At 42.9% G+C, this 15,617-nt stretch overlaps 1 protein-coding gene across 4 annotated transcripts in view; it reads right to left on the bottom strand.

The window, feature by feature from the left end:
* SLC7A6 (solute carrier family 7 member 6) overlaps positions 1–15,617 on the bottom strand; it is a 182,020-nt gene that overhangs the window by 8,588 nt on the left and 157,815 nt on the right. For 3 of the 4 annotated variants that reach the window (XM_029608655.1, XM_029608654.1, XM_029608653.1), the window contains 2 exons: positions 5,194–5,343; positions 4,514–4,697 (listed from right to left, as the gene is read on the bottom strand). In XM_029608655.1, the coding sequence (XP_029464515.1) occupies positions 4,514–4,697; positions 5,194–5,343 (334 nt within the window). Of the gene's footprint in view, positions 1–4,513; positions 4,698–5,193; positions 5,344–15,617 lie in introns of those variants that run through there. The other variant, XM_029608656.1, reaches the window with a different exon arrangement.

Here is a 15,617-nt window from a genome sequence, read left to right as displayed (position 1 = left end):
GGCTATGGTTTTACCATAGGAAAGTCCTGTCAAACAGTAAGGTCCTGATTTTTTTGATTGGGTAACGAGAATTGGATCAAGGAAGAGCCATTGATATGGTTTACTTGGATTTCAGCAAGGCTTTTGATATGGTCCCACACAGAAGGCTCATAAATAAAATGAAAGACCTGGGAGTAGGTCCCAAGGTAGCGGAATGAATTACAAGTTGGCTGACTGATATCAGTAAGTAGTGGTAAATGAAATCTATTCCTAAGAAAAAAGAATGATAAGTGGAGTTCCTCATGGATCTGTTCTGGGACCTGTTTTGTTAAATATCTTTGTGAGTGACTGTGGCACTCGAGAGCACAGCCAGAGGAATCACACTCAGATTTTGCTGTAAGTTCAGTGCAGTTATTTTTAGTGCCAACTTAACACAGTCAGGATTGGCAAACACAGTTGCAAACACAAAGACTACTCTCTAGTCCCAATTAACCAGGCACTTCCCAGAGTCTGCCCACCTTAACAGCATCTCTTAGGCACTGTTGTGTCCGTCGGTGCCCGACGCCCTTTATCCGCCCTCCTTTCCTCTCTGGCACCTCCCTCTCCATCCGCGGGAAGACTGAGTACCACGGCGTTCTCCTGCCACTTGTCCTCGGGCGTTCCCGGACCGGCTAGACGCTGCAACCGCCATGTTTCCTGGAGGCCTAGGGGAACGTGAGTGGCACAGCCCCGACTGAAGTACCGGCATTGGTGTGAACCTTGGGGGCATCCCCCGAAGATGACATCACCCGCGACGGATATTTAAGATCTTGGAATTTGCTAACACATCGAGTTAGCAAGGACATGGATTGACAACAGACTCACTTTGTCTGTCTAAGCTACTCTGCCTCCTCGGACTTACCAGAGGTACCCGCTCCTCGGGGGCCTTGCTCTCTCCTTGTTTTTCAGGTGACAGTCTGGAACCAGTACTCGCTCCTCGAGGGCCCTTGTTCCCAGACTTGCTTCATATACTCTTCTGCCTGGAAGTCTTCACTACCAACTATCTCAGCTACATCAGTGAGTTACCATCATTCTCTCTGAGCTTTCCCTGGAACCAGGTACTCGCTCCTCGCGGCCCTATACTTTCCAGCTCTTGGGCTTCATTGGGACATTGTGTGAATGTTACATCTGCAAAACCTGCCTACTCACTATATCTCAGTCTCTCGTCAGCTCAGCCTCCAGGGATCGCTGTTCCAGTATCTGAGGGACTACATCCCAGCCGGGCTTGCCAGCTCACTACTGCCATCTCTGGTGGTTCAGTATACTGTCTAATAAAAGAACTAGTGTGTGTCTGTCTCCTAACTCTGAGCCTGACCGGTGGTCCCTCTCGGGATCATTCCCCGGGGGCATGGTCATCTGCCACTGGTCCAAGGATCCACCCTCAACCATCTGATTGCTCCTCCCATCAGGCATCAGATCAATAACAGATTGCTAACTCCCAAGCAGATTCTCAACAGGCACTTCCCAGAAGTCCAGCCTTCTGGTTCCTCTTTCTTCCCCGCTGCAGTAATCCCTACTGGTTCCTAACCAGGCTTACTGGAATACTGCCTAGGCTTCCAGCAGCTGTTCCTTCTAATAGTTTCTCTTCTGCTGGGCCACACCCTGCTCCAGACCAGAACACCAGTTTCTTCCTGCTTTTCCTCTGTGTTCTTTTTCTCTCAAAAAAAAAAAAAAAGCAAAAGCTATCCTGCTTGACCAGCTCTGGCTAAACTTTTGTTGCACCCCTACTTTGAGATAGGGCTAGCCCCTTTAGTCTCAGTAAAAAAAAACAAAAAAAAACCCAAAAAAAAACTTGCTTCCCTAACAGGCCCCTTATACCTCTCTCTCTGAGTTTAAAGCAGTTTGGGGATTTTTTTTTTCCTGTGTTCTGCAAACTAGTAGTGCTACAGTCCTCCAATGCTCCGCAGAGCCACACCCATTTCTGCAGCAGCTTCTGGCAGGCAGCCCAAATAACCAAACGTTTCTCTTTTCGATCCATGTGCTCCCAGAGCCCCACCAGACCAACTGCCTTCTGTAGTGTGCTTCCCAAGCCACACTCGCAAACTTTATTTCAACAACTTGTTTCTTTTCTTAAAACCTCTTTTCACTCTGTCTGTCCCCACAGCTACCCACCACCTCTAACTGCCATCTGCCATGTGCTACCAGAGCCACACCCTCCCTTAGCAGTGCTGCTCAGAAAGAAAACATTTCTTTATCGGTGTCTTTTCTTCTGGAGACTGGTTCCTTCCTCTGAGCCTTGCTTAGTGGGATCCCATGAAGACACCATATGTGGCACTCGAGTGGTCAAGGACATGTACACAGCCAGAAGACTCACACTCAAGACTCTGCTGTAGCTTCAGTGCATTTATTTACAGTGCCACACTTAACACAGTCAGAACAGGCAAACACAGTTGCAAACGCAAAGACTTCTCTCTAGACCAGCGGTTCTCAACCGGTGTGTTGCAACACCAGTGTGTTGCCAAGCACCGGCAGGTGTGTCGAGCACATCCTGGTCTCCCGCTGCTCTTCCCTCCTTCTCCTCACCCCAGCGAGATGCACAGAATTCTTCAACGAACATTGTTCCCGTTCCTGCCCATGCTGCCAGCACACTGAAGCCCGGAGAGGAACAGCAGCAGTGTTTGTGGAAGCCAGCAACAGCAACATGGCCTTTTCTTCTTCCTGCCCCTGTGAGGCCCAGATACACGAGAAGAAGAAAGGGCCATGCATGCTGCTGCTGCTGCCACCGAAATCGTGTCCCAAGGCTCCCCTTCCCCAGCCCTGGCAGCCCCCAGCTGTATGCCTGAGCTGCGACCATTGCAGTGCAGAGCAGTGAGATGAGCATGTGGACGCAGGGATTTCCTGCTGTGCTGCTGTTTGGGAAATCCGTCGATTAGCTGCCTCGGGGTCACTGATGAATGAATTGGCAAGCCACCTTCCAGATAAGATCAGTGTTTGGTTGCTGCTGATTGCATGGAAGGTGGACATTAAAGGCACTTCGCACATTTCAGTGATCTAATCACTGTCATGGGTAATTTCAATTACGGATGCTCTTCCTCCGCTGGATGTAGTGAGTCACTTGGCAGACCATTGCTTTACTAATTATCAGCCTATAACTGTCCACTTAGTGAAAGGACAAATTTCTAAGTAGACCTGGATATTTGAGATGAGGGATGTTAAACAAGGAAAGGGAGTAGAATTACAGACTGGTTACAGAAAGACACAGGGAGCCTTGACCCCAGTGTGATTGGGAACTGAGCAAACTCCCTCCCTCCATAGAGGATCTTCAGTGTATCACAATTCTCATCCTCAGTGCTCTCCCCCTGCTGTTGCAGCACCGATACCCCCACATTTGGAGTCTGCCCAATGCCACAGACCTGGGTCAACTAATCGACGGATTTCCCAAACAGCAGACTGGCGGGAAATCCCCATGGCCACATTCTCAGCTGACCACTCTGTGCCACAATGATCGCAGCACAGGCAGCCTCCTTACCACTGTGGGGCTGGGGAGAGTCACTCCTGCTGCAGTTCCCAGCCTGTCACGACTCTGCTTTAATACCAGCATACCGGCTGCCTTGGGCTACAGCTGCCATGTGTGCTGGGGGTGGGGGTAAGTGAGTAAGATATTGAAGTAACTTTTCTATTCCACACATAGTTTACATATAGGCTTGGGTGGCCTGCATGGAGCAGCGGTTACTACTACCCTTAACAGAAGGCAATAACGCTCTCTACTTTAATGGCGGTGGGGTAAAGGGCATTTGGATTCAGAGACAGCCAAAGATGGGACCCGGCTTTTACAGTCTGGGGTACTAATACACAGGCATTAGAGAAAAAGTACAGGACCCCTTCTATGGCCAAGTCCAAAAGCAAAGCATGTTGAATTATCAAGAAAGTTGCCTACCCTGTAAAAATGAAGCTAGCAGAAATTTTGTTATGGGTTTGACAGTTGCTTGGTTTTGAATGTAAATATTACTACCCTTAAGGTTTGGGGAAACCTGCATGGAACGGCATTTACTATCATAAGAAGCTTGCTGGGTAGACTGGATGGCCCATTTGGTCTTTTTTCTGCCACCATTAATGTATTATATGTATTATATGTTAGAAAAATTTGTGGTGCAATCAGATGCAAAAAAAATTTTAATTTTAAAAGAAACTATAACAAATAATAAATGTCCAACTACACCAAAATAAAACTAAAATTTACAAGAAAAGCTGTTGAGAGGACAGTGCTCCAGAGAAGCAGTCATTCCTCAGTGGCAGTAAATGTTCAGTATTGCCTTAGTCACATTATTTGCTCATTATGTTTGTTTATTAAAATGTCTTAATTGCCTATGTTCTAGGCCTCAGGCAATATTCAGAATCAAATATACACAATTCAATAAAAACAAATTTTTCATTAAAATAACATATTGATCTTGTCGCTTAGACATAGCTGACTATCACAGCAACATTGATTTACTTACAGCTATCATTATAGTTTGCCAACCTGCATTTTACAGCCCCACCCACCTGATCTTACCTAAAAGCTTTCCAATGCAAGGAGGTCTTTTGGGCTCTGGTAGATAGATGCCTAAGAGGTAGACGGGGATTCCAGACATAGCAATGCCAATTCCAATCAAAGAATTAATGGTGTCACTATACAATGGTACCACCACAAGGAATAATGTGCATAGACAGAAAACTATGGGGAAAAATAAGCTCAGCTGTAAAAGAAAGAGAGAGGTTTTTAAAAAGTGTCAAACAGCATTATTTCAAATAGTAATCATGCTTTGCTTTTGCATAATGAAACTAGGCTGCAAGGGCATCTAATATCCTAATAGGCCCAGAGAGAGTGTGCCACACACAGACCCCCCACTATTCACCCATCTCCCGCTTCCCCAGCATTTCAAATTACCAAAAGGGTCAGGCTCAAAGGGGAACGTGCCCCTTCACATTCTTGCTGATTTGACCTGCGCTGCCCCTTGTAAGGGGTGCTATCTCATTCCTCACTTCAAGCTGCCCTTGCTCTCAAGGCAATCTTACATGAACTCTGGACACATATGAAAACTTTAATGTCATGCATAGATTTTGCTTTTCAAATGAGACAATTGGATGTCTAGGACATTATGTAAAAAAAGTACCCAAAACAAAACCAAACTCCCCCCACACACACACAAGCATTCATGTTCTCAGTTGGTGAGCCTGCTTATGTATTCCTACCTTGACAGGCCTAGGCCTATGTGGTTCTTTCCAACGGAGGTATATCTGCCCAGCAATTGACAGCCCCACAAAGAACCAGTAACTGAAACTGTAGTAGTTAATAAGCTGGAAAACATCTCCTACAGACAGGTAGATTAATGTTGTAGCACACTGTAAGAACATAATTATAATTATTATACAACAACAACATAAATTACTAATTTATCACCACCACATTAAGTAAACAAGAAACTACTTATGTGAGCTGCCAATTAAAGCCACACAAATATTTATATTTTCATAACAGCCGAGAGTGAGGATAAAAAACAGAACTCTGCTCAAGTGCAGACACTTATTCACAGTGAAGCTTCAACAGGGCAGAGCATGGCAGTAAGTCTGGCACCTCAGGATTGACTGCTATCTTGGCTACTCTCAATCAAGTTGTTGCCTTTCCTTCCCAGCTACTCATGATCTACTTTCCCATGTTGCTCATTCATATGAATTGCCATGCTGGGTCAGACCGAGATACATCGAGCCCAACGACCCAGAACTGAGCAACGGCCAAACCAGGTCCCATAAATTCCTGTTACTCACTCCTGGGGATAACAATAGCTTTCTTTAGTTTTACTGGCTAATAATATGTGATGGTCTTTTCCTTTGGGAACTTGTCCAAACTTCTTTTAAACCTTGCCATGATACTTACCCTGATCCCACCCTCTGGCAAAAGATTCCACAGCTTGATAATGTGCTTATTGAAAAAGTACTTTCTACGATTTAGTTTGATTCAGTTGGTTGTTAGTTTCATGGAGTTTCCCCTTGTTTTACTATTATTTGAAAGGGTACATAACTGTCCTTTATTTACCTGTTCTAGCCCACTAATGGTTTTTTACACTTTCCAAGTTGAAGAGCCCTAGGCTGCATAGCCTCCCATCATAGGAGACCTGCTCCATCTCCTTTATCATTTTTCTTGCTTTCCTCTGTACCTTTTTTTAGTTCTTGAGATGGGGGTGACCAGAACTGCACACAATATTGAAGGCGCAGTCGCACCATGGCTCAATACAGAGGCAATACAACATCTTCCATTTTATTCTTGTGAAGGAGTATACAAGAAAGAACACTTTAAGGGACCAGCTCCAGGTATCTGGCCTGGTCTACCTTAAGGCACAGCCCAGTAGAGAATCCTGGCCCCAGGGCATTTCCCTTAGCAAGGGAACAAGAGAGCAGCCCAGGTGGGAACAGAGAAGCCCCAGAGAGGTGAAGGAAGCATAGAATATTCTAAAACTATGTTTGGTTGCTGTGATTATTCTTTAAAGATTGCTGAGGTAAGCAGGTCTTTTTAGCTCATTTTGTATACCTAATAAAAGTTTGCGAAGAATGGCCAGTGTCCAGACTTCTCCGTCCTCCAGCACATTCCCCAAACCATGGCCACTCCCATGACTTTACATATAGTGGTAGCGGTGGGATCATCTGCTCTAAGTGCCAGCACAGAACAGACCCACGTCAAAAGAAAAAAAAAAAGGGGGGGGGGGGGGGAGATTTTTTTTTTCTCTAGGGGCCTTGCTGCAGTGGCAATCTAGTGTTAAATACAGCAGGCTAAGGTGGATAGCCCTGCCTGGACAGATAGGGAACTGCTGTGAGTTGAATCCAACAGGCTAGATTTTTTTTTTTTTCATTTTCCTCCCAGAGGCAAAAGGGAGAGATTGTGTTTTCCGTGCTCTTGCACAGGGCAGCGGAGAAGCTTCTGTGGCATTACAGCAAGTTAAATCAAAATGGAGCGAATACTACATACCCTTGCAGAGGGACAACAGTAACTACAAATGGTGGTACAAATCCAGTATATCCAGCAGCAGATGCTACAAAACAATTCAATCAACATCTGTCACTGACCCAGACAGCACAAGCCTTGCAAGCTGCCATAACCTGGCCGTTCCCGCTGTCTCAGGTAATACTTAAAATGGTATCAGGAAAAGATCTTGTTTTCTGAGGAACTTTGAGAGACCTGCCCAGCTGGCAAGCTAGCCAGAAGTCACGTGTATCTCATATCTAGTCAGTCAATCTGCTTATAGGCAGCATCCAAGCTGCTTTTCAAGCTGCCAATCCAGATGAAGGGCCAAGTGTACAGAGGTTAAGGCCACCATCCTCGAAAGGGCTGAGTGCACCCCAGAAGTATAGCGTCAATAGTTATGGCGTGGAACCCTCCAACCTAGGGAAACTCCATAGAGCCTTTTCTATCAGCTAAAAGATGTCAGCTGAAAATTGCTGAAGCCGGAGGGGAAGATGGGCATTGAGGTAGTCAGAGTAGCTCCTGGATGGGCTGGACTGGCCTATGTGAAAGTTGATATGTCAGCATCTGAGATTCACCTGGACACTACCTTGGAAGTAGCTGATGCCTTTTACCAGGCCCAGTCAATGCCAGAAAAACTGCAACTGCCAAAGAGGAAGCCCTTCCAAGGCCCTGGTTGCCGCAGTCCGAAGGCAAGACTCCAGCAATGGGCCGCAGGACATTACTGGCCTGATTCCTTACCCCAGTTACAGGATTACGGCCTGCCACCTTGCTTTAATTGTTGAGAGAGGGGTCACTTTGCCCATGACTGTCACGTCGTGGGAAACAAACCTATGGATGTCAATTTGATGACCCATATGTTTGCAATTTGCGGACATTCCCCACTTAGGGTGTTCAACGTTTGTGGTTCCAGTGGAACTGGATAGCTTCCTGATCCAGGCCTTTGTGGACTCGGGAAGTGTAAAAGCTCTCATTCGGAGGGAACTGGTCAAGAGAATACAGATCAACTATGAGAAGAACGTGACCCTTACTTGTATCCACAAGGCCAGTAACAATACCTTACCAGCTAGGTCTTGTTGGGCAAGTTAAGATAGAAGTAGGACTACTCCCCTGGCTTCCATGCCTCATTGTAATGGGGCATGATTGCTGGCTTATGACTAGTCTGACGATGACAAAACATTCCTAGAGGTATTCCTGTTAGAAGACCTGGACTTATACATTACAGATTCTAAAATACCTAAAATCCTTAGATTATAACTATTACCAGCATTTAGAAGCTGTTATGGGTGGCAGATCTGAGCCAGAGAAAGGTCCCCAAACCCTTCAATTTCCCATAGTTGATCCCCCAGAGTAGGAGGGAGAGGGAGCCCCCTCTAACTTTAGACAGGTCCAAAGAGAAGATGAGTCACTTAGGTTTGCCCAAAAATATATACAGATGGTAGATGGAGAGTTAATTTCTGTGGCTGAAGTTAGTAAACCCAACTCTTTCCTTCTTCATAGTGAAGAGGGACTTAGTATACTGAGTAGCAAAATGAAATCTAGAGGGCAAAACATTTGAGCAAATCTTGGTGCATAGGCCTTACCACCAGCAAGTACTGCAACTAGTTCACAGCCACCTCCTAAGGGGCCACACCTAGAAAAGAAAACTTGAAAAAAAATTGCTGGCCCAATTCTATTGGCATGTCTTGTACTAGCAAGTCCGGGATATTGTCCATTCTGCCATATGTGTCAGCTAACCAAACCTGCTGGGATTCAAGTAGCTCCCCTGGTATCAATGCCCATTATAGAAAACCCCTTTGAAAAAATTGTTATGGACCTAGTAGGACCTTTGGAAATGTTCATCTCAGGAAATAAATACATTTTAGTCATTCTGGACTATGTTACCAGGTATCCAGAGGCTGTACTCCTTAAAGACTCAAATGGTGGCGACAGCCCTGATCAAAGTCTTGTCCCGGGTTGGACTACCCAAGGAGATACTAACCAGTCAAGGGACCTCATTTGTGTCAAAAGTTATTAAGCAAATTTCCACCTTACTGGGAGTGAAAACCCTGCGGACCTCAATTTAACATAAGTAAACCAATGGGCTGGTGGAATACTTTAACAAAATCCTCAAATAGATATGGAGGAAATTTATTGCAGACGACAGCAAGAACTGGGATTTGTTGTTTCTCTGTGTATTATTTGCAGTGCAGAAAGTTTCCCAGAGCTCAACAGGCTATTCCTTGTTTGAACTACTATATGGGAGAAGATGAGAGGGATCCTAAATGTAACCTGGGAGACTTGGGAAGAGGAAGCAACCTCCGGACACAACCTACTTGACTATGTAATACAAATTCAGGAACAACTAAGAAGAGCTGGAGAAGCTGTATGCCTATGCTTGGAGAAGGCACAGGATACCCAAGCCTGTGAATATAACCAGTCTGCTGTTCAATGGCTTTCAGTCCAGAACCCATCCTCCTACCATCTTCAGAAAGTAAATTAGTATCCCATTGACAGGGCCCTTATGAGGTAGTGAAGAAGATGGTCCCATGGATTACAAGGTGGCCCAATTGAATAAAAGGAAGGTGGTCCAAATTTTCCATATGAAGAAGTGGGTCTCACCAACTTGCGGCCTTGTTAGGGAGAGAACTTTGGCCTGGAATTCTTTCCAAACCTGGACCATCTTCTTTTGGAGACCAACGCTCAGCCCCACAAAAAAACAGATCTAGACCAGCTGGTAAGTCAGACTAAGGATGTCTTTTCCAATGTTCTAGGTCAAACTTACCTCACTTGCCATGATATTTTTATCCATCTAGGAATGGTAGTTCAATGGCAACTATACCAGATTCTGGAGACCAGACATTGCATAGTAGATGCTGAGGTGACGCAGCATAATAGAAGAGTCCAAATAGCGACTGGACTTGTTCCTAAACCAGATGGCAGCATCAGGTTCTGCATAGACTTCAGAAAAGTCAATTGAAGCCTTGAAGCTCAATGCCTATCCAATGACCCCTACAGATGAACTGTTTGAATGGCTGGGAGCAGCACACTATCTCCATGCTAGATCTAACAAAGGGATACTGGCAGGTCCCCTTCATGTCAGCAGTGAAAGAGAAAATAGCTTTCTGTACACCTGGAGGACTCTTCCAGTTTACAGTCCTGCCTTTTGGACTTCATGAAGTTCCCTCTACTTTACAGAGGTTGATTGACTGCCTACTAAGCCCACACCAGGGCTATGCCACGGCCTATTTTGATGACATTTTCATATATAGTGGCAAAAGTAACTAGACTGGACTGACTGGAAAGCACACTTGAGCCAACTACAGGCAGTGCTTACAAGCCTACGGAAAGTTGGGCTGACTACCAACCCTAAGAAATACTTACTAGGGGACCAAGTAGTATAATACATAGGATACTCCCTTGGGAAGGAGAAGGGCCGTTACCAAGCAGGAAAAAAAGTGATCACCCGGGTCCAGCAGATGAGTAGGGTGAGAGCCTCAACGGATACTAGAGAAGGATCATACTGAACTTTACATAAAAGGCCAAACTCCTCACATGTCTGCTACAAAGGGTTGTCCCAGAGATGGTCAGCTAGTCTGTGGAGGCAGAAGAGGCCTTCCAGAGTTTAAAGAAGACCCTGTACTCAGAGCCAGTTCCAATGAGCATGGACTTTACCAGGCCCTTCACAGTCCAGACAGAGGCCTCAGAGGTGAACTTAGGAGCAGTCCTGGCACAAAAGGAAGATGGGCAGAACACCCAGTAGTCTTCATTAGCCAGAAGCTAATGCTGAGGGAGAAATGATATTCAACAATCAAAAACGAAGCTTTATCATTCAAGTAGGTGTTAGAAGCCTTCTAGTATTATCTTCTAGGTCACCAATTTACACTTGTGATCGACCCCTCAACCCCTTGTGTGCATCGAACAAAACAAGGAGTCCAATGGTAGGGTCATGAGGTAGTTTTTGGGCCTCTAGCCCTTCAATTATAAGATACATCACAGAGCCAAGAAGAACGCCAATCCCAATTTCCTATCCAGAGAAGTCTCCCTGGTACAGGTACACCTGGTACAGGTACACCTTCTAAGGTGTACCTGTACCAGGTGTACACCTTCTAAGGTGTACACCTGGTACACCTTAGAAGGTGTACACCTAAGGTGTACCTGGTACAGGTACACCTTCTAAGGTGTACCTGGTACAGGTACACCTTCTAAGGTGTTCCTGGTACAGGTACACCTTCTAAGGTGTTCCTGGTACAGGTACACCTTCTAAGGTGTTCAACTTAGGAAGGTTGAGCTGATGGGGAGGGTATGTGTAGGTGTATACAAGAAAGTCCTCAGAACATCTAAGGGACCAGCTCCAGGTATCTGTCCCAGTCCACCTTAAGGCACAACCCAGAAGGGAATCTTTGTCCTAGGGAGTTTCCTTTAGCATGGGAATAAGACAGCAAGCCCAGGTGGGAACAGAGAGGCCCCAGAGAGGAGAAGGAAGCATAGAATATGCTAAAACTGCCTACGTTCGATTGCTATGAATATTCTTTAAATACTGCTAAGGTAAGCAGCTCTTTTCTCCTTATTTCATTTTGTGTAAATAATAAAAGTTTGTGAAGAACGGCCGGAGTCCAGACTCCTCTGTCCTCAAGCACATTCCCCCAAACCACAGATTGCTCCCATGGCTTTACAATTCTCCATTCCTTTTCAGATCAGTCACAACATTCTATTTGCTTTTTTGACCATCACCATACACTGAGTCTAAGATTGTAATGTATTGTCCACAAGGGCTCCAAGGTCCTTTTCCTGGGTACTGACCCAATACAGAACCCAGCACTGTGTACCTGCAGTTGGGATTATTTTATCCTATGTGTATCACTTTGCACTTTTGAATATGAAATTTAATTTGCCATTCAGTTGCACAGTCTCAAAGTCTCACAAGATCCTTCTGCATTTCCTTGCAATCTGCTGTTTTAACAAATTTGAATATTTGTATGTCATCTCCAAATCTGATCACTCTACTCAACGTTCCCTTTTTCAGATCAATTGTGAACATGTTAAACAGCACAGGTCCCAGTAGCGATTCCTGTTCTCCATTTAGTAACTGACATTTAGTATCCTCCCTTAGTTTCCAGCCTTTTTACTAATTATCAATCCACAATAGAAAACACCTCCTATCCCATAACTTTGTAATTTCCTGAGGAGTCTCTCATGAAGTCTTTGTAAAATGTCTTCTGAAAAATGAAATACACTACTTCAACTGGCTCATCTTTAACTACATGTTTATTTACACCTTCAAAAAATTCTAAATAATTGGTAAGACAAGACTTCTCCTTGCTAAAACCATGTTGACTCCTCTCCTTCAAGCCATGTCTATCTAATGGCCAGAGATTTTGTTGTTAAGAATAGCTTCTGCCATTTTGCCATGGACCAACATCATGCTCACTGGTCTATAGTTTCCTAGATCACGCTTGGAACCATTTTAAAAATTGCATTGGCCATCTTCCAGTCTTTATTTATTTATTTATTTAACTTCTTTTACTATACCGATACTCAAGACCAGGTCTTATCGTACTGGTTTACAATAGAACAGGGGGGAACCAAATTAACATCTAGGTAGAAATGAAAAGTTACATTAAAACAGGGAGCGTAAAACATGGAAGATGAAAGATAGGGCAGAATTAAACTATAACAATAAGGAGTGATAAATATGATTAACAAAAAACAATAAATTAGTAATACATAAACAGGAATTAGTAATACATAATACATTAGTAATACATAAACAGGAATCATTACTGTTTTAAATGAAAGGTTTAGATTATTAGTAACAATTTAGCAATTTCATGTTTTAGTTCTTTTAGAACTCTGGGGTGGATGACATCTGATTCCAGTAAATTGTTATTCTTCAGTTTATCAATCTGATCCTATTACATTCTCATTTCTCAAAGGTATTTGTTTTAGTTACTTAGAATCTCCAGCATTAAATAATGTTTGAGATATGAGATATTAGTTAAAATTTGTAACCTATCCTTAAAATCATCTATTGTACCTGAAGACTGGAGAGTTGCCAATGTAACCTCAATATTTAAAAAGGGCACCAGGGGCGATCCTGGAAACTATTCACCAGTGAGCCTGACTTCAGTGCCAGGAAAAATAGTGGAAAATATTCTAAAGATCAAAATCGTAGAGCATATAGAAAGACATGGGAAGTCTTGCCTAACAAATTTGCTTCATTTTTTGTAAGAGGTTAATAAACATGTGGTTAAAGGTGAACCGGTAGTTGTAGTGTATTTGGATTTTCAGAAGGCGTTTGACAAAGTCCCTCATGAGAGGCTTCTAAGAAAACTAAAAAGTCATGGGATAGGAGGTGATGTCCTTTCGTGGATTACAAACGGGCTAAAAGACAGGAAACAGAGAGTAGGATTAAATGGACAATTTTCTCAGTGGAAGGGAGTGGGCAGTGGAGTGCCTCAGGTATCTGTATTGGGACCCATACTTTTTGAATATATTTATAAATGATCTGGAAACAAATACGACAAGCGAGGTAATCAAATTTACAGATGATACAAAATTGTTCAGCGTAGTTAAATCACAAGCAGATTGTGATAAATTGCAGGACGACCTTCTGAGACTGGAAAATTGGGCATCCAAATGGCAGATGAAATTTAATGTGGATAAGTGCAAGATAATGCATATAGGAAAAAATAACCCATGCTATAGTTACAAAATGTTAGGTTCCATATTAGGACCTACCACCCAAGAAAGATCTAGGCATCATAGTGGATAACACATTGAAATCATCGGTTCAGTGTGCTGCGGCAGTCAAAAAAGCAAACAGTATGTTGGGAATTATTAGAAAGGGAATGGTGAATAAAATGGAAAATGTCATAATGCCTCTGCATCACTCCATGGTGAGACCGCACCTTGAATACTGTGTACAATTCTGGTCGCCGCATCTCAAAAAAGATATAGTTGCGATGGAGAAGGTACAGAGAAGGGCGACCAAAATGATAAAGAGAATGGAACAGCTCCCCTATGAGGAAAGGCTAAAGAGTTAGGACTTTTCAGCTTGGAGAAGAGACGGCTGAGGGGGGATATGATAGAGGTGTTTAAAATCATGAGAGGTCTAGAATGGGTTAATGTGAATCAGTTATTTACTCTTTCGGATAATAGAAAGACTAGGGGGCACTCCATGAAGTTAGCCTGTGGCACATTTAAAACTAATTGGAGAAAGTACTTTTTCACTCAATGCATAATTAAACTCTGGAATTTGTTGCCAGAGGATGTGGCTAGTGCAGTTAGTGTAGCTGTGTTTAAAAAAGGATTGGATAAGTTCTTGGAGGAGAAGTCCATTACCTGCTATTAATTAAGTTGTCTTAGAATATAGCTACTGCTATTACTAACAACAGTAGCATGGAATAGACTTCTTGGTGTTTGGGTACTTGCCAGGTTCTTATGGCCTGGATGCTGGGCTTGATGGACCCTTGGTCTGACCCAGTATGGCATGTTCTTATGAGTATGTTCCCCAAGATCTTCTATTTCCTTGTCTTCCCTGAATACCCCTTTTGCTCCTTTGTTATCTAGAAGCCCAACTGACTCCCTTGTAGGCTTTTTGTTTTGAATGTACTTGAAAACATTTCTATTAGTTTGTGTCTCACTGACAAGCTTTTTCTCAAAGTCTCTAACTTGCTTGCGCTTTTGGGTTTGCTTTCCATTTATTTTAGCTTTAACTGCCTCCTTTACTTCACCATTAAACACTGGAAGTCTTATGATCTTCCTTCAACCTTTTTAAAGGCATGGAATACATTTTATCTGGGCTTCCAAAATGGTATTTTTAAACAATTTCCAAACTTCATGCAATTGAATCTGCTGCATTGTTTCTGCATATAACTAGATATACCAGTTTATAATGAAAGTGCTCAAAAACACATAAGTAATAATAGCAATAATAATCAAGCAAATTAATTAGAGGTTGAATATATGATATAATAAACAGTGACGAATTTACAATGTATTCTTATGGCATAGATCTAAATAAAAAATTAGAATGTGAATTCTATGTTTTTTATTGGTTTCTATAGCAAGAACATTTAACAAGAAATGGCTGCTAAAATTATTCTTCCACAGAAATATTCTCCCTGTGTTGTATTCAACATCTCAATTATCAGAAGTATAGAAGGACTGTCATGGGAGTGCAGGTATTTATAACTTTCAATCAAGACATTTCACCCAGAACTAAACAGCATACGTTCTGGAATGCACAACCATGTATAACATAGCATAGCATAGTATTTTAATTTATGGTATACATGCCACCAAAGTGCCCAGGGTGAGGTACTATATGTGTGGAACTGAAAAACAAAATACCTCTGCCAGGAATCCCCATGTGCTTTCTGACATGTCCTAAAAATCTAGTGTGGACAGCACAACAAAATAGTTATTGGTGGACACACACACAGAGAAATCTCATAAATCTTCTTTTCCTTCAGAAGATGGAAAGTAAAATAAAAAGCCTACTAATATTAATTCTCAAAATAGCAGTTTCATCATTTTAATTTAAGGTCTAGATATCTTTTGCCATCTAATTTTTAATCAAATGCTCTTTTTTTCTCAGTTCTTAAGAATTAGACAGATAAAGATATATATATATATATATATATACTGTATATATATATATACTGTATATATATCTATA

The sequence above is a fragment of the Rhinatrema bivittatum genome, chromosome 7 (assembly GCF_901001135.1).
Source record: "Rhinatrema bivittatum chromosome 7, aRhiBiv1.1, whole genome shotgun sequence".
Taxonomy (NCBI): domain Eukaryota; kingdom Metazoa; phylum Chordata; class Amphibia; order Gymnophiona; family Rhinatrematidae; genus Rhinatrema; species Rhinatrema bivittatum.
This window is presented reverse-complemented; position numbering and strand designations above follow the sequence as displayed.